This window comes from Oryzias melastigma, linkage group LG7, assembly GCF_002922805.2.
Source record: "Oryzias melastigma strain HK-1 linkage group LG7, ASM292280v2, whole genome shotgun sequence".
NCBI classification, from domain to species: domain Eukaryota; kingdom Metazoa; phylum Chordata; class Actinopteri; order Beloniformes; family Adrianichthyidae; genus Oryzias; species Oryzias melastigma.
In genome coordinates, this window is record NC_050518.1 from 18,696,568 (window position 1) to 18,716,932 (window position 20,365).

General features: G+C 42.4%; 1 protein-coding gene across 3 annotated transcripts in view; it reads left to right on the forward strand.

Moving 5' to 3' along the window:
• Positions 1 to 20,365, forward strand: part of plxna2 (plexin A2) — a 233,918-nt gene that overhangs the window by 88,961 nt on the left and 124,592 nt on the right. For all 3 annotated transcript variants that reach the window (XM_024292841.2, XM_024292840.2, XM_036212847.1), the window contains exon 4: positions 11,676 to 11,810. In XM_024292841.2, the coding sequence (XP_024148609.2) occupies positions 11,676 to 11,810 (135 nt within the window). The remainder of the gene's footprint in view (positions 1 to 11,675; positions 11,811 to 20,365) is intronic.

The following is a 20,365-nucleotide window of genomic DNA, read 5'->3' on the forward strand; positions in this document are numbered from 1 at the left end:
CCCCCCAATTCCCCTTTTCAAGGGCTAAGCAACATTTATGAATTCCCCTCACCACATCCCCTCTGTTTTTGCTTTCTCTGAACATTCCTGGCCCGCTTCCATCAGCGCCACGCTGCTCTGCATTTCATGTTTAAACGCTGAGCTAAATATAGGCTTCACATTGTGCTGCTGTGCTTAATATGTGTGTGTGTGTTTGGGCTGATTAGAGTTGAGGCCTGACTTCATCCCACTACAAAGCCCTAATGCGCTCAACAGTCTGTGGTTTCTTTCTTAGTGGACGGAGGTCAAAAAATAAAAGAAGGAGCAGCCAAAAGAAAGGGCTGATGTCATCATGTTTATGGTTAAAGGATGTGGAGCCTGTAGGTTGGGAAGGGTACTGGGATGGAGTATAACCATTGACTGTCTGTATCTAGCTGGACTAAGTGAGTGTGTCACCTATTGACATAGGCTTACTCCTGGCTTCAACAAAAGGAAGTTTATCAGTCGCCATTTTTTTTTTTTTGCAATGTGAAGGACGCCATGTTGGAGTCAGACGACAGCTGTAAGCAGTGATTGGTCTGATTGGGTTAATGTTTTATATGGCAACCACTCTCACCAATCAGGAAAGAGCTCATGGAAAGGCCACACCACACTGGAAGAATCTCACAAACATTTCAAACGTTGAGTCATCTGATTGGTCAGTTTATTATTTGATTCATTTTTACAATTAAAAAAGATTTTGTGAGAAAGATTAGCAAGAATATGTTTAAAAAACATAGTACATATTCTAGTATGTAAAAAAAGTGTAGCATGGTATTGGGATGTCATCCTATTGAGGGTCGTAGGGTATGGAACTTGGGAATGTTACCTTTATGGCTTTGTAACCATTGACTGTATAAAAGACCTGGACAGAGTGAATGTGATGTCACCCACTGAAAATGGTTTACTTCTGGTCCCACCGAAATTAATTAAATTCAGTCTCTGTTTTTTGACAATACGAATGTTGGAACCAGACAACATCAGTAATTGGTTATTGGTCCAAGTGGATCTGAATTATTGTTTCTATAGCAACCAATCAGGAGGTGAAATCAGCTACTTTTTTTGAGGCATCTGATTGGTCAGTTTATAACTCAACAGAAAAAAATATGAAAAAAGATTTTGGGTTAGCACAAGCATTAATTAAAAACATAGTACTACATAAAAAAGAAGCACGGTAATGATGGTTAGTCTGATAAATATTTTGACTGAATATCTAACCACTATTGGTGGGCACTTCCTGTTTGGAACACAAGGGGGGAAGGGCCTCATTTACAATGGGTGTACCCTGGATTTGGCCATTAAATAAACTATTTTCAAAGGATTTATGGTGACAAACAGCTAAACTTCCCTATAAAAAGAGAGTTTTTTTCAGTATTCACAAACAATAGATATTTTTAGTTCTCCGCAGTATCTTCGGCGTGTCGTTTGTTTTGTGCGGCAACTTGTACCAACGATTAGCAAGACGGAAGAGGGCGTAGAATAAAGGGTTAACCGCTTTGTTCATGGAGCAGGAAGGCAAATCAATAGACTTTATGGGGCCCAGCCAAAAATATGAAGCAATTGCCCATTTTATTGATTCAGGTCGGGTCATTTCTGCTGATATACTGCCACCTCTTCCTTTAACGCCGGTTTCTCTTCCTGTAATTTAGCCCAACTCCTGTCCAGCCATGCTATCTAGTTTCCTTTCTATCCTCTGTACTTTTCATCTAAGACGACACTTTTTAATTTTTTTTTATTTTTAAACGCGGTTTCCCGTCGTCTTTAATGCGTTTCTCTTCCATCACTGCGGTGTGGCCTCTCCAGCCAAAGTCTGTCCGATGGGAAGTGACACGCAGGCAAACAGGCTAACATGAGCCTTATGGGATCTTATGCTGTGCAATAGGAACAGGAACAAAAGAGACAGCAGGCAGTGCTGGTGGGAGCCACCTCATGCACACACAAACACACACACAGAGCGCACCTCCACACGCCGCTCGCTTCTGACACCAGAATTCTTCAGCCTGACATCGGTGATGGATTAGATGTGTTATCGAGGCAGAGAGAGGCTCCATCTCTTTCTCCCACTGTGAGTAGAGAGAAGTGGAAGGAGACACACACACACATAAACACACACACTCACACACAGCTGTATAGCTTCCACCTGAAGTCAAGAAATACAGCAGCAATCAGCTGGATTTCAACTCAGGTTTCTAGGACAGAAGCACAAGCCGTTTCCAGCTTGACAAATACATACAGCTTAAGCGGTAGTCACAACTGCTCTTACAGGTGGATGCGGGTGGAAAATGGGCCATCCTGTACGGAGCATGCTGATGACCCGCATGAAATATCAAGGTTGTATACCACTCATTGAGTTGGTAGAGTGAAAAGGTTCTCATACATTTTTTCTACGGGCGTGCTGCGGATGACATCACAGTCGTAGTGAACACTTGGACAAATTGCAAGGGTAAGTTGGGGTGAAGCAGGAAAGACGCTAGCATGTTGTACACATTTTTCATCTGCTGGCGGTTAGTAAGGAGACAATACTTGCATCTTATCAATGACTAGAGTGTGGTGTAAGGGAAGAAGTATCACCCGTACGTCATAAGGGTGTGTAGCTTACATTAGCTTTGTGATACACTTACCACAGTCGTCACCTTTTGTATCTTCCAATTGTCCCGTTGAGGTCTCCATACAGGCCTTAAGGGAATTGCAAGACTTACTTGTGCTTCCCTTAAGCTTTGAGCTATCCTAGGTATGTTGGGTCATCCGGACCCCACAAGACAGTGCACTGAGCTGTTGTTTTCAAGGATTTTTTATTTTCACTATCCGTGACACACATGAAATCCTGTCCACCTTCATCCACATTTGTCTGGGGACGGATAACACGTCAATGTAAGGCTGGGGTCACCTGGACCCCATAAGAAAGCGGTTAATAGGAACATAGGAACAGGGGAGGGAGCTCGAACCATACCTCCATATATGAAGAATTGGGAGTGAGAATGCATTGTACGATAGGGTGTTGGAGATGACTTCACTCTGTAGGCATTAGAGTGGTCCACTCACTCTGATACAACCCTGATGCCTAAGGGGGGGTGGGGCCTGACTTGTTTGGTTACACGTCCATATCCAGACTGTAGATCTGTTGTCAGCACAGTTCACACCCCCAATCCACCACTCTTTCACACTCACATGTAATATGTCATTCTCACACACTAGGCTGTTACATAAACAATCTCTATTATTCATGTTGAAGATATGAAAGGAAACAAAAAAAGAGGAGGGGGTTGGGTTTACATAAAGCTGGTCCCTGGAGTCTGGAGCTGTCATATCTCCCTGCTGGTTACCCATGTAACATCCCTCCGTCTTTTCATCTTCAAGAGGAGTGAACATTTTTTTTTCTTTACAGAGTTAACGGTAAAAGGGAAAACAGCCACGAAATTAGCTTTTGACCAGAAGCTGTGGCTGTCACAAAGACAGCCTTTGAATTCATAGATGCCTCCCGACGATCTTCGCTCGCCTCTCAAAGACTGTCAGTCTGTCACTTGTGATTTGGTCCGTGCCGTCGAGCAATCCCAACATCCAACTCAAGGTCATTTATTGAGGCCAAGATCCCATCAGATGATTTGATCGGTTTATGTTGGTCATTCTCTGATGTCTCTGCCCTGAATTATTTTTTTTTCTACTTTTCCAATCAGTAAAACCCCTCTTGACTGCAAAGCTCTGCTTTTATAAAGCAGAGGCTTCTCCTTAGTATCTCTGAAAGAGGTCGGCGTTGTAGACGGAGCGTGAAGGCCTGTGCGGTTGTGTACTCCGTCTTTTTTTGCGGAGTCTAATCCGGCGGGATCGAGCAGATAAAGGCAATGGCTGTCGCTTCAGCTCTCGAGGCTGCAGAAGTGGATTAGAGAAGCAGAAAATAGTTGCAAGACTGGTTACTGAGGAGGGTGGACTTTCCCTTCTAGTTTTTTTTTCTGTTTGGGGGTTTATTCTTTCACAAAAGTAGCACTATTTCCCTTAAAACCAACAAAAATTGTATTATTTATTCATTTTTTGCATCGTGTGGTTTGGGTTGAAGCGGTGGAAAAACATTGTCCACCTAAAGTCTGTATTAGTTTTGGCAAACACCTGAAGGCAGGGGCTAACCGACCTTGAAGGTAAGGTTTTAAAAATGGACTTTTGTGTGGGTAATGTGCAACAGCTGGACCATTAATGGAGGAAAAGGCTCAAAAGTGTCTTGACTTAGCCTTCCATGTCTTTCCGTTCTTTGGTTTTAGTCTATTCTTGGTAGAAACGGACTGATCTGACTCTGGATATTTATTGAAATTTCCAGGGAATTAAAAGTTTTGACGGTCCGCCTTTACTCCACGTACAAACCGGATCACAAACACACTCATATACTTTCTAACCAAAGCAAACTGAGCACTTTAAACTTGAGCAAATTGCTCGGCACAGTAGGGGATCCAGTGTCTGGCACAGCGTTCAAACCAGTACGACCAAGGGGACAGTGGGCCAGATGCAGAGAAAGACGGGCTTTTTAAAATCGGAGTTTGGTCTCACTTCAAACATTTTTTTTCTTTTTTATTCCAGAGTGTTTACACGGCCTGATCAAAAGCACCCAGCTGGCATGAGCCCTTGTAACTGCGAGAGGAGGCCCTCTGATGCCTCTGCCATCACTTCCCCCGTTGGCCTGCTCCCTTTTTTCCCTAAAGCTCTCGCCCGTTTAGGTTAAAGGTGTTCTGACAGTTTTGACATAAAAGTGAAAATCCTCCTTGGAATTGTTTTTGCTTTTTAGGAAGTCAAAGCTTAAAAAGTTCAGGAGAAGACAGCGCACCGTTGCAATTAAGTTCCAAAAGAGGAAGGTTAATTTTAAAGGATCAGTATGCGGATTTTGGGGCTTTAAAGCTGTATAGGATGGGTAGAGATAAGGTGATATGCTGCCAAGATTTTCCAGCTCCGTGGTTGTTTAGCTAAATAGGACGTTATCAAACCCTATTTTTTCAAAATAAGGGCATGAATGCAGGATAAATGTGTGTTTTTTTTTTGAGCAGGCTAGTTAAAAATGTAATCTGTCTGCCAAAACTTAAATATAGAAGTGATAGTAAATGTGGGAACCATTGTCCAAGTATGTTACGATGTTTGTTTATGTTGAAAAGATGGGTCATTTTAGAGTGGACTTCATTGGGACTACTAAGGGAACACAAAGCCCCTTTTCTTTACCACTATCTCAAATGTTGTCAGTATAACCAGACTTCCTTTGTGCTTAAAAATCTGCAACTCTATGAAAACTGAGTCAGTTGTGTCCCTTACGGGGCCATGGGGCAGCAACCCATAGTGTTTGGCAAAACCAGAGTATGCCCGGAACAGGTTACTATCCTTTTGAAAGACCACAGACCCACACACATGCACACCTAGGAGAAATAATGAGATACCAATTAACCTATGAAGCATGTTTTTGAACTGTGGGAGGAAACTAGAGTTCATACACAAGCACAGGGAGAACATGCAAATTCCACACAGAAGGCATTCTCACTGTGAGGTGAAAGCCCTAACCACTAAACCGCCGTGCAGCTCTGACTGGGAGGTAATTCTATTTTGTTTTTGTTTTTTTTTGGGGGGGGCAGCAATCCAAAGGCTCTGTCCCAATCTAACCCTCAGTGGCTTAGCCCCGTCGTCCCATAAGCCCCAGTGCTGGCCAATGATGAGACCTCCCTAACTTTCACCCACTATGTCTAAGAGAGGCATCTTTTAGTCATTGAAGGGATATTAAGTTATTGATCAGCATGAAGCAAACTTATAACTGTGTTTTGGTAAAATATACATTGACAGATGTGGAATTTTGAAAAAGGCTTATGGTTAGAAGTAAAATCTCTCAGTAATTGAGATACGCATGTTTGGTAGAATGTAGCTGAAGAAGCCAAAGATTAGAACTGAGTGAGACCTATTCAATGGAAAAAGAACTCAATGTATTACAACCAAACACATGTCTGCCATTCATCAGTGGGTCTAGCTGAAGGGGGGTAAGCTTTTTTTTTTGTAGCCCGCATGATACTTTCCAACAGGGTCAAGGAAAAGACTATCATTTTCTTTGGCTATTCAGAAGTACTCAACGGCTCCTCCATGAGTCCCTGGATGGTTCATGGAGTTTGTGGTCATTTTTCTATAATCATCTGAAATAAAGTTAAGGCAAGACTGCTAAATCCCAGCCTGTTAGGGGGAGGGGTTGCAGTCGTCAACCACCATGTTACATGTATGGAGCAGCCAGCATTCCCTGTATTTAATGTATTTTCAATACTATTGAGGCAAATTTAAAAGCCTCCTTTTTTTCTAGAAAAGACAGTGTTGCTTATAGTCCAAAGTGCCTTACATACGGATTGATATATTAAGATTATATTATATATTTGGAATAATATTTATGGTTATTGTGAAGAAGCTAACACAGCTAATGCGTAACGGTGTCGGACTGCCTTTTCTTAAGTGTTACTAACAAAGTTGGGAGTTAGTGTTGTCACACTAAAGTTTTTTTTGCGGTGTTGGTCTGTTTTCTAGTTGTTAAAAATTAGGTTAGGAGTTGCAGCTAATATGAATATGCTAAAAAGGCTAACATGTAGCTGTCAAACTGTTTTCTTTGAGTTGGCATAGACACAGTAATGTTTGTTTCAGTTGAATTAGTCTTTTTATGTGATGCAAGGAAAGTTGAGAGTTACAGGTATTTTTACTATGCTAATGTGGCTAACATGTCTTGATGGTGTTACTAACAAGGCTGGGAGTTAGCTAGTAATTTTTGTTTTAGTGATATCAGTCTGGTTTTTTTTACGCGTTGCAAACAAAGTTGAGTTACAGGTGTTGTTAATGCGCTAATGCAGCTAATGTTTAGTGGTGTGAGATTTTTTTTTCCCCACAGTTTACTAATAAAGTTGAGAGTTAGTGTATTCATAGTAATGTTTGTTCATCCAGTATTGGTCTGTTTTTCATCTGTTGCGAATAAAGTCTGGATTTAAATAAATTGTGAATATGCTAACCCAGCTAACGTTTATGGTGTGGCTAAAGTGTAGCGCCTTACAGATAGGTTCTAGAGTTACTGTGAACACAATAAAGTATGTTAACCCGCCTTATAATTCAGTGAGCCCTATAGTGTGGAAAATGTGATATTTATGTCATATTAAAAAGTTCCGCTAGTTCCATTTAGAAACTCTATAAGATCAACGAATTGGAAAATTGAGTTACATTCAACAAACCAAAAGTTCCTTTAACCAAAACATTGATTTCATAAGGAATGTTGTGTTGTAATTCTTCTGAATTAATGAGCACAAAGAACAGTCTGTGTTCTCTTTCACTTGTTTGAGCATTTTATATTTTAAACTATAGTGTTGCAAAGTGCTTGGGAAAGAGTAACTAAATTTGGCAGCCCTGTGTGCTTCAGGGCTTCTCTAGGAAGGCCTCCCACTCTCTCTGTGTTACATGAGGACACTGATTTCTGAGCTCAGTCATCCTCACTGCTTTCTCCATCAGTGTTTGGGACTACGTTGAGGGTTATGTCTTTTTACATGAAGGACATCAAATCCCTCCTGAAGGTTGAATTTAAACACCAGGTGCCATTTTTTTCTCTTGTTCAAGACAGCAATGTTTGCTCTTTCTTTAAACCTGCAAACTCAAGCCTGCAGTGCCCCTCGGGTAGACAGTTTTTCCAACACTTTCATCCATCTTTCTCTTGCTCTTCTGTTCCCACTTCTTTTTTTTTGTTGCAATTCTGTGGCATTGCAGAGAGAAAGACAATGGCTAATAGCTGCTGTGTTGAAATGTGGATCCATGTCAAACTGTGTCAAACCAGCACACAGCTCTCTGGAGCTCTGTAGATTGTTTTTTTTGCAAAGGATAAATATTTAAAACAGTTGTTTTTGAGAATGAATCTTTGGTTACAGTTAAAATAAACTGCAGTTTTTGCAAGGGGCGACCAAAGGTGCTTTCAGATCAAGAGAATCTGCTGACTTGCAAAAGAACCCTGGTGTGGTTCACTTACAAGTTAACCAAAAAAAGACAGAGTGGTGATAACTGGAGGGTCTCATGAAAACAAACCAAACAAATTATATTATTTTCAAATTCTTTGCCTAACCCTATGATTGACAGCCAACCTGTCCAATCCCCTATGAGCCCAAACAGGACTAAGTAGGTCTAGGAAATGGATGAATGGATCCCCTGCCTAATAATACAACACATTCTCACTCCCAGATCGTCACATATTGACGTTTGGTAAAGGACCTATCCGCATCATTTTTGACGTTTTGGGTGTCCCCAACTCATCACTTTTTGATGTTCTGGCTGTTCCCATTAAATCACGGGTCCCCAACTTCTGGGCTGCAAACCAGAACCGGTCCAGTACCGCGACGCGGAGCATACCGTTACCCAAACCCAATACCGGTTCCCTAACCCAGACGTGGTATCAAATGCAAAGGGGTACTGGGTTTTGGTACTGGTCGTGTCCCGAGGACTAGTTTGTATCCAGTACTTCGTCCGGGTTGCGGACCCTTGATTTTATAAACAGTGAGCACATCAAAAATTACAAGTCGGCAACACCTAAAATGTCAAAAAGCGAGGGATCATTAACCAAATGTCAACATAAGACGACTTGAGATGAGAAAGTGTTGAGCAATACTACATGGGACGTTTTGGTCTCATGACAACGTAGTGAAAAAGTACAATACAGTGTTCCCGCACTATATCACGGTTCACCTTTTGCAGTTTTGTAGATTTTTTTTGTGTGTTTTTTTTTCTAGCATATTGTGTTCAGCTTTCCAATTAGCTGAATATACCATGTCAGTGAATCTCTTCTGTACAAAATGCCTTCATTCTGCCAGATTTAGTGTTTAAACAAGAAGGTTTAAACATCAAAGTTGACTAAATTTGTAATATTTGTTTACTTATGTTTCATGTAGTAGAACAACATTTATAATACAATCAGCAATGGTAACTGAGAAAGTGGGCTATCATATCGTAGTTTATATGTTCAGCCAGTGAACAGATAAGCTTTTGTCTGGCTTTTCAGCTTCCTCCTATGATCCAAAGGCATTTGTCACATCTAAAGAACGGGTCATTGGTGTGACGGAGAGTTGTCCAGAATGGATGGATGGATGGAGGCATGGATGGATGAAGAAATTGGATAAAACATCATGAAAAAATGTAGTTTTCCTTCCCAACATTCTGTTTTCTGGTGTCAGTTTGTTCAGTTGCTGTTCTTGCACACTGCATGCAGGTCTGTGTGTTTGGAGGAAGTCCAGTCGCTATGGAAAAGTGTATTTAAAAAGCAGATGGGTGTGTTTGTGTGAAGCGGTGGGGTGAGGAGGATTTAGGGTCAGCAAAGTGGGCCCCATTCTCTTTGTGAGCAGATAGAACACACGTTACTCAGGACAGCCGATCCAGCAGTTAGAGGTCTGTGTGTCTTATGGTTTTTCCACATGACAAGACAGTCTTGGCTTTGCTGCTGACACATTCCAACAGTGAGTGTGTACATGGAGTGGGGGGGTAGTCGTGCTTGTGGCTACATATGAATTAAGAGGCCCCCGGATGGTGGTGAGAGAACGTGCGATAGAGATCAGCTTCAGGCTCATGGAGGGGAAGTCTGGGTTATCTCACCATTCCTAAGGGCAGCCCACTAGGACGCATATCACAGAATGACAGACCCGCTTTACTGAGGTGACTCACACAGAAACATGTCCACACTGAACTGCAATGAGCAGAGCGGCTCTGGTCCAGACAAGAACTCCATGATCCCTGAGGTCTTTGCAGTGCTGTGTCAGTGTTCAGTTTACAGCTTGCGTGGCCTGTGGGCGTTCATGTTTGCTGCTGGGGTCAGCTGCAGGTCATCCGGGTCACGCTCAGGTTCTCTGGAGTCCTGCTTTTGTGAATACAGCCACTCTTTAGGTTTTAGTCACATGTGGGTTGACCCTTACGAGTGCGGCAGGTTTTTGTGTCCAGGCCTTGGAGAGTTCTTAAGAGGGGCACAGGTGTGTTTTGGAGTTTCCTTGAGGCTCATATGACCATCTTAAGGGATGTCATAAAATGGAAGGTACAAATGTGCGTGTGGTAAATTGTGTGGTATTTGTATGGTTAATACAAAGTGTATTGGCTTATGATGTATGGTATATGATGTTTTTATGCCACACTAGTTATTAGTACGGAGCAGGTACTAGTGCAGGTGTGTCAGTCTTCGAGGGCCAACCTCCTGATGGTTTTGCAGAAACCCTTCCTTATCTACTCCTGATCACCTGGATCAGGTGTTTTTGGCCTATAAGGAGCTTCAATGCCAGGTCGAGGACTGACTTTGGACACCCTTGTAGTAGTAACTTACTGAGTTGCACAAACTTTTCACTGTACAGGCTCACTGATCGGTCTACAGTCTTGATATTTTGTGGGTGTTCCACACAGGTTTACCATTTTAAAACAGCCTGTATCCACCCGTAAGGGCAGCTGTGGCCAAGAATTTAGTCTCTCAAAGGCAAAACTCTGACAAACTTCACTGTATGTGGGGTTTAGGGCACATTTTTTTGTATACAAGGCCTGGTGATTGCTCATAAACCCCTCTACCCTCCCGTTATACAAGGGGTCTCAAACTATCGGCCCTCGGGCCATTTGTGGCCCTGCCTCAATATGAAAGTTCAATGTCTACTAAACATTATCTTTGCTGCTTTGATAATAACTTTGTATATGCTTTATGATGTTTCAGCTTTTTTAATGCTTAAAACTTTGCATTTGCTATTTTCGTTGGATCTTGTCATTTGAAAGAACTTAGCAACAGTTGCTAACATTGTTACCTCATGTCGTTCTACATGACACGCAGAAGATATTGCTCAGTAGTACATGGACATGAACAAATGTTCAATAAACTTGTTCAGTAGACATGGACAATAGACCACAGATATAGATAGCAGACGCAAAAACATATTTTTGGAGCAAACGGCCCAGCCTTAGCCAGACTCTGCTTTCAGTGGCCCCAAGGTAAAGTGAGTTTGAGAACCCTGTGTTAGACCATCTCCTGACAGACACATGACCCTGGCCTTCCCCTCTGGGGTATTTGTCTGAGAAGCTGCTCTTTCTGCCACCTGGACAGACAGATGAATATTCGAGTGGAAGCCGACAGACGAAGCCCTCAGCTTTGACGGACTAAAACCCAAAGTGCTCGATTTGCTGTCCTGCTCACACGTTTGTCAAGCATGATCTGATGAATACAGAATAAACACAACCCTGCTTGACGTCCAGGAGGTTTGAAGACCTCAAAAAAGAAGGTCCCAGCCTCAGTTTCAAAGCCATAGAATGGAAATCTGTCACTCATCAGGAGGAAGAGGAAGGGAAAACAGGGCTAAGGTTTCACTGGGGTTTTATATCAGCGTTTACTTCCTCACAGTTTTTGTAACCCAAGAAAGTACAGGGAAATGACGTCGGCCTGACATTTCCCTGAGAAACATTACAGCTTGGCACACACATCATTGACAAATTAAAAAATCCGTTCATTCCAAGAGTGTGGAACTTATTACTCTTCTGTCATCTAAATCTCCAAGCGAGCGTTTTTCGACCCGTGCCTGTCACTGCTGTCAATCACTCTTTGCCTGTTCTTTTTTTCCCACAGTTGCCATCGCTCGGATATAAATAGCTCCCGCTGACCTGCTCGGTGTTCTGCTTTTTCTTTGTAGATCCGTGTGGACGGACCGCCTCACGGCGGCGCCCAGTACGAGACGGTATCGGTCATAAAGGACGGCAGCCCGGTCCTCCGAGACATGGCCTTCTCCCTGGACCGCAGCTACCTTTATGTCATGTCTGAGAGACAGGTAGGTGTTGAGCGGCGCATCCAAATCTGCCCCACCCACCACCTCATTACACAAACGCTCTGACGGAGGGATGGATGGTCTCAGCCGCAGAAAAAGTGCGCGCATGCAGATGTTTAAATGTCAGGAGAAAGTGCCGGTGCTCCAGCAGAGCCCGGGATGGCTTCACCTCCACACATCCACCCGCTACCGTTGGCTATAAATAACCTGCACGGCACACCGGGGGGGACGTGGGGGGGGCATCCTGACAGCGTTTGATAATGAAGGAGAACAATGAGTTCAGGGACAAAGAAAGAAATGGAGAAACAAGAAAAAGATGAGGTAGTGGGAGAGTTGGAGAGAGGAGGATGGGAGGGAGAGTAATGAGAGAAAGAGGGACATCTGGCGAGAAGTGGAGTGCAAGGTCATCCCTTCACACCTCTAATGAAGTGACACAGCATTGCGGGCCGGGTCGGAAGCAGCTGATGGCCATCGATGTGGGCTGACACTCTCTGTAGGTAGAAGGGTAGAAGGACGGAGTGGAGGTCAGAGGGAGAGGAGATGTGGCCAGAGAAGGAGGAGATGACAAGACGAGGAAACGGACGACGTGCTCGGCCAATGGTGTCGACTGATAAATGGCTATCCTTCGTCCTTATCTCTTATGCTACATTCTCACCGGGCTTGGCAACATGCATTACAGGAGCCACTTTTAATGACACGTCTATATATTTGTGTTTCTGGCTTCTGCTTTCAAAACTCGTGTTCAAGCGTCGCTACGCGAGTTTTAACTCTGTTTTTGGGCGCAATAGTCAAAAATAAACTAATTAAACTTTGACCAATCAGGGATTCAAATTTGGTGGTGACATATGGGTTGAGTGCCAACACGTTAAAAAGCCATTATACAGGAGAAATTATTAATTGCAATATGTGCCTTGCCGGAATTTTATATCACCACATTTTTCAAATAATGTAATAGAAATTACAAGAGATCAAGAAATAAAAGCAAACAATGTAATAAATGATTATTGCTATTATGTTACTGGTCTGTCCCACTTGAGATTAAACGTTTTGAATCTTTACCCTGAGTTTGACACACCTGACCTACACAAAGTAATTTCTTAGATTGTCATTTCTAGCAGTCGGATGCACTTAGGGGTCCATAGGATTCAAAGGGGGTTAGAAATGATGAAGAATCCATACGACACACCTGTGTATCACCTACCTCTCCCAGATGCTACGTACACAATGGGCATACAGTATATGAGATGCGTGCTAAGTTCTTGAATGTGCTTTTACTATGCAATGTTTCACACTGGACTGCTGCTCCCTGCTGCTAGCACATTTCTACGTCCTACAGTTAGAAGAGGCTTGCTGTGATATGTCAAAGAAGTGAATGTCTCAAATCTTGCTCCAGGCCTTTTCATTCACGGCTCTATTCCAATAAAAGAAGGACATTACTACTTCTCCTTTATGATGCATTTTTAATAGTTGGCACTTCCATGAATTAAAAGTGTTCCCATATATAGGAGTTGCCTGTCCCCGACTTTCATCGGAAATAATTTCTTGAACATGCGTTACCGTGGGCAGTGCAAACATAGCTTTGCAGGTTAGCACTCATAGCGCAACGTTAAGGACCGATTCTTGACAAATAGAACTTTTTCCAGAGCAAAGAAGAGGAGCAAACAGATTTACCACAATCCAACAGACATCTGCCGATGTTGAAAAGATCAATCTGTCTGTCATCTTTTCAAACGAAAGTAAAAAAAAACACACTTGCTGGATCAACACGCCGCATCGTTATCAATCCGACTTAAAGACTAATCATTTCAGTGCTGACAGCCTCCGTTTGAAACATCCAAATAACGATTTAAACATCTTAAATATTAAACCGAAAGCGGAATCGTGGCGCCGCTGAAGAGGAGTTTGCTCTCAGTCTGAAAGCGCGCTCCCCAAATTTACCAAAGTCTTTATTCCCACTTATTCCACAGATGAAACAAGCTTTTGATGGGGCGCCGCTAACTCGCAATCATCTGAATGAGAGGCCATGGCGGCAGATTATTATTAGTATTCATCCCACCGCCTCTCCGGCAGAAGCAGGGGAGGATGGAGGCAGACGCACGTCTGCTTTGAAGATGCTGCCCTGAATGTTCAAGGGTACCACTCCGCTTTTCACACCTGGGAAGAGCAACTAAGATGAGGATCCAGACTGCCTGTTTTTTCTGAACCAGAATCCTTCAGCCACCTATAAACTTGTGCTGAATATGTTGGGAGGGGTTTGCTTAACCTCTGGGGTTGAACGTCACCCCGATTGGCCCTCGGAGTCGCATCTGTGACACATCTCGGAGTCACGAGACGCGTGTCATCTGCAAGTTTGACCGATCCGGTTTGAAGCCAGGACACGTGGTGACGGAAGGCGGCAAGAACAAAAGGAGGTGGCGGGGGGGCGCGATATCAAACAGGAACCGAGGCAGATTTGGCTCCGGTTGCATTTCCTACTCTGAATAACAAAGGAGTCCTCTGTGTCTGTCTGGCACGGTGGGAAAAGCAGAGAACGGAGGGAGCAGGGAGGGAGACAGACCCTGGAAAGGAGGAGCAGACACAGAAACTGGGAGGAGAGGCTGTTATTTGCTCGGCAAGGCCGTGCTCCATAGCTACTGATCTCCTCCCTGCTCTGTCGGGGAGAACTCAAGGATGTGGAGCCGGCTCGTTGATAAAGAAAAATACACACAATATTCTCTCAGTTTTTCTCATTCCTCTTACATTTAGTCGATATTTCAATCAGTATTTGTTATAAAAGCAGCTTTTAGAGCAGTAAAGGAGCTGAAACTGGAAGGTTGTGGCTTCAAACTGTCTATCTAAATGCCTTAACCTAATTAACCGTGACTATGTTTTAGTGTATAGGAGACTGCCAAAGATGTGATGCAAAGAAATGTATAGTAGAAAACAAATGCCAGGGGAATAAGTGGGTGGAGGAAGCTAGAAAAACGATTTCAGCTGAAATCCTGCGTTGATGTAAAGAGGGAACTGAGATGAACCGTCTGAGGTCAAAGATCATGAAGGAATTAATCGCAGCTGCCCTTATGGCTAGATATGGACAAACCTGTATGAAACATAAAAAGTGATAGACCACCCATAGAGTGAGAATGTTCATGCATTTTTTTTCCTATGGGCATGCTGCGGGTGACAGGTTGATTACGCATAAGAATAGGTAGGGGGGTAGTAGGTGAGATGCAGGCACTTCATATGGATTTTTCTTTTTTTCAACCTCCCTGAAAAGCGAAACTTTTGCTAATTGATCTAACGATTCACTTTTTACGGTGTATTAGAGTAGTTTGTGTGTCCGACATTTGTTCAGTATGTGTGCACCTTACGAATGACTAGAGTGTGACGTAAGGATACCATAGAGCTTCACCGTTAGCCTTGTGATACACTTACACGATACACTTACCACACGCATAACAATGGTACATTCCATTGTCATGACGTCCCTTAAGGTGTGTGTATGAGCCTCAAGAACACACCTGTGCTCCTCTTTAGATGTAGCTGCTTCTGCCTACAACCCTCTATGGACCTGGACAATCCGAAACGTGTTCACCCTGACGGGTCAACCCCAGTACTGGTGTATGTGACTAGAGCTACAGTTACATCGCCCTCAGAAATGTGCGTTCAGGCGCCCACTTTTAATGAAAAGTCTATTTAAATGCGCTTTGTGGGCTTCTGCATTCAGAACTCTCTTTTTCAATTCTTTATTAGTTTTTCCTTTCTACAAAATACAATAAATTAACAAAAACAAACATTGGAGTGTACCTTCAATATCTTATAAGAAATGTGATCAAAAGTCAAAACTCTCTTTCATGTGTAGCTACGCAATTTTGAAGTCCGTTTTTTGGCTCTACATACAAAATGCGCAACGATCATGAACGTGTAAAACTTTAAACTAGTCAAATTTTGACCAATCACGGACTTGGTAGTGACATACTGATGGCTTTTAATTCACTGAAGTGTAAACCGGAGAAAATAATAATTGCCATTTGTGCTCGGACTCAATTATATGACACCAGGTCTTTCATTTACATCAGAATTTGCTAAATTTGCTTGCTTTGACATTTCGGACCGAGGTTCTTCTAATCCTAAGTTGTGTAGAAGCCCCTCCTTTGTCATCCAGCGTGAACACATTTGGCTAAATGTACGTTCAAGAACCTGCATTTTGCGTGTTCTTGACGCCCAGTGTGTATGTAGGTTAAAGGGTAACCAAACAGCACAGTTGTATTTTGACTCCACCCACAGCCGGAATTCGAAAATATAGTCACAAGGGTGGGGCTGAGGAACAGGCCTGTTATCATTACTGGAGCTGCAGATCATGACGTGGGACTTCTGAAATGACGTGGAACTCAAATGGTTTGACCAATCATGAAATTCAACTGTAATACATTGTTTCAACCTGTAGGGGGCAGCACACAAATAGTTTTAGGCCATTATTTTGAAGAATGAGACAAGTTCATATTAATTTGTCAAGAATTTGGCAATGACCAACAGACAGCTCTTTTAAAGCCCCATTTATAGAGGTCAACAGACAAAAAAGGTTGATTTAGGGTTCGGTTACCCTTTAAGGCTTAAACAGGCATTGAGAAGATACACTTTAGCAGAGACAGTTGAAGGAGAAAACGTTTTAAACTTGATCGCCTCATGGAAGATTTGTTGTGAACAGACCAGAACTTGAATGGAAGTAAGTAAATAGTAAATTGAAAAATCACTGATGAACTTCAAAATAGTCTTCCTCATTTTATATCCCTTCTCTCCTTGGGATGAACTGGAACATCCCGTTACTGCAAAATCTAAATCTTAAGAAGATTTTTTTTCAAGAAAAAATGTCTTGATTTCTGTCTTGTAAGAAAAGTAATCTTATTAAGAAGTTTTTCAATAGCAAAATAATTTTAGTTTGATAAAACATGTCTTAATGACTAGAACAAATTCTGGGTATGACCATTTTTCTTACCCAATTGCCAGTTTTTTGGCGGGGTTATTTTGAAAAAATAATTTTTTACATATTGTTTTTGCAGTATTTACTCCCACACTATTTATCTACACCCTCCATCCATCTGCAAACATATGTAACCGTTCCCCGATGGTGCTGCTGCTCTGCCTTTTGTTTTGCAGATTAAATGACAATTGCATCCACATTTTTATGGCTGGCTCATTGTTTTCTTGCATTAGAGCTCATGCGGAATGCTGCAAGTGAAACCGGATCTTTAGCGCAGCACCAAGTAAAAGCCTATAATTCTTTGATTGTGAACTAGATGGTGACGCCACAAGCACACCTGGTGGTAAAAAGGAGTGAAAGTTAAAAGCTGCTTTGAGGAACTCCTCTCCTTCGGCCTCTTTTTGTGTGCTTTCCTCCGTCCATGTCATATGTAATGCGCTTTGAAACGTCTTGCATTTTTCAAACAACTCGCTGCGTTTTAATTTTGCATCAAAAGCTGCGGATTTCAAACCGAATTTCTTCGCTTCCAGACACACACAGACGTGTACAAACTTCAGGCCGTCGGTACGGATCACCTTGACGAGAAAGAACGCCGGCTTTTGTTCTCCATCCATCCATCCATCCAGGGGTTGGACTCCACCATCTCCGACAGTGATGGAGTTCGACAAGGTCGTGGTTGCAGATGTTCCATTCAAATGGTGGCGCATGTAAAGCAGAGTGTCTTCAGCAGCTCATGCAAATCGTTCGATTCAGCAGCGCGTGACCGAAACAAGGATATAAATGATCCCGGGATAATTTTTGACCCCATCACCGGCGCCATATTTGCAAGAATTTGTATAGACTGCTTTAGTTGTTTATGTAGGTGAACCCAGAATGCACTTCTTCAACAGCTCAACTAAAAACGATCCCCCTCCCTCCTGTATCAAATAGAGTCTGGTGGGGCCGTCAGCCTCTGATGCCTTTTCATTTCCTTTGTGATGCTTCGCAGAGTCGTGGCTGTCGGCTCCGAGCAGGAGGCCGGGCGCTCGCTCCACGCGGCGGAGAATCAGTAACTGCATTATTTGGGTTGCTTTGGTCAGCAGCCGCTACGCACAGACCGGGCTATAATGTATTATTCATGGAAACAATCAAGATTTAGCATTGAAAAAAAAGAGCTTTGAAGTAAAAACCTGTGGCGCAGCTTTCATTCGGGCTTTTTTCAAAATAAAACACCTTCGAAAAGAAAAGAAAATCCCAAGAAGAAACAAAAGTTAAAAGTGGTTTGCTTTTATTTAATTAAAAAAAAATAATAAAACAAGAAGCAGGTGTTTGACTTCCATACAGAACTCAACAGTTTTGTTTAAAGTCCCGCTCTGGTCATCGTTTGATCCGTCGTGAGCGTTAGTAGTTAATGTATAGCGATTATAAACTGTTTTTTTTATATCTCACTAAAAAGGTTAGGTCTTAACATAGTCAAACTTAAGTTACTATGAGTTGTATCAATGTTTATTTATGTATAGCAATTAAGGTTTGGAGTTACAAGTTTTGCTAATAAGCTAATAAGGCTAACGTGGTTAACGTGGCAGTTTCAAACTTTTTTTTTTCTTTTTACTAACAAGGTTTGGTCTTAATGTAGTCACAGTAAAGTTTCTTTTAGTCTGTTTTATCTACGTGTAGCAAATAAGGTTGGGATTTGGGCTCGCGTGTTGTGGATACGCTAGTCCTGCTAACATGGCTAACATATAGCACGCTCTGGAGAAGTTCTAGAAAAATTGAACACAGTTGATAAAATCTGACTTATCTTTAACTCTTTCGTTTTTTTTAATCTACCTCATAGTTCAGCGTGCCTTATGTATGAGAAATATAAAAGTAGATGCTAGGCCTTACAATCCACAAGAACATTTGAAAAAAAACTCAAAACACAGTTTTCATCAGAGTGGGTCTGTACAGCTGCACCACACAGCAGTGGATAATAGACCATAGAGTTCCTGCTGAAATGGTTTTCCTCTAATTGCCGGCTCTTTAAAAGAATAACGTGTGAAAGTCATGCTAGCATGACCAGCTGAAGGATACTGAGCTGGCCATAAAAAAAAAAAAAAGTCTAACATTTCATGGACAGATCCTCACAAAGCGTTCAGCCATGTGCTGCTGTCACTCTTCAGGACTCCCTTGGCTCTTGAGCAAACATTAAACTGTGCGGTGAGCTTTAAATCCTCGTCCGCCGCCGTCCACTTTCATATTCTCCGGATGGAACAGCAGCTCACAGATGATAAAATGAAAAGACTGTCTGAGGCCTGACTTTTTTTTTACTATGTGCTCAGCTGTGAAATTTGAAATGTATGCATGACTTCTTGTCTTTTCTTTGCAAAGAGGTTCTGCACTCAACCTTTACCTCCCTTTAACCCCACCCCCTCCATTCTGCATCACCTTATCCTTTAGGATCATTGTTGGATGATTGTTTGCCAGAATGAGGCTTACTGGCTATTAGGGCTAAAGGAACAGAGACTTGCTTAAAATCTTAGATTAACAACCACCCCACTGGGGTTTTATTGTAAACCTGTAGGGGGCGGGTACTAATAAGCAATATCTATTTACCTAAACATGCATTTTAATTAAGAACCATTAATCGCTGCTTGCTTTTATTTTCATTATTATTTTCGTTATTTACAAGAGCCAATTTTTTTGTCTTTGTAGCAAACAAAGGCCCAGATGGTTGCAAAAAGCAGAAACAGCAGTTATTGTTGTCACACCAGACGTGTCCCCATGTGTTCCAGAAGCAGGATGGAGCGCCGCTCTGCTAATAATAAATGTATCCATTCTGTTTCTGCTGGAGGTTTCTACCTATTAGAAGGAGCTGCTTCTCTCCACCATACAGTATATCAAATATTTATTATATAGTTTCTACTTTTTTGGGCTTCTACCTTCAGGGGTCGCCCCAGTGAATCGTTTAAACCTTCAGTCAAAATAACATAAACTCCAAGTTCTCCATCAAATTGATTTCAACCTAAGTCGTCATCTGACAAATGCTGTCAGGCAGGCATATCTACGATGTGTTCTACTATCATGTATTCTGTGGGACTTCACAGATAGTTCAGTCTGTAGAACTACTTAAATTAGAAGCTGATAGTTGTGCCTGTTATTACATTTTTAAATTGAGCAACTCTTGAATCTTCAATTTGATCCTAAAGCGGGGGTCCCAAAAGTTTTTCTTAGTTTTTCCTGTCATGTGGGGGGCCGGGTCAGTTTTTAATCAAACAGTGCTAACAAAGTGTATCAATCACTGGGTGTGTCCAAACATAATCAGTGCCATGCATGACCAAATGTTATATAATCCCATCCTCTAATCTTCACAGAACAAATATTACTAAAACATTTCCATCCATTTTCTTTACCGCTTCCTCCCTGTCGGGGTCGCGGGGGTGCCGGAGCCTATCCCGGCTACTGATGGGCGAAGGCGGGGTACACCCTGGACAGGTCGCCAGTCTGTTGCAGGGCCTCAACCACACACACATTCACTCTCACATTCACACCTAGGGGCAATTTAGAGTCACCAATTAACCTATGAAGCATGTTTTTGGACGGTGGGAGGAAGCCGGAGTCCCCGGTGAAAACCCACGCA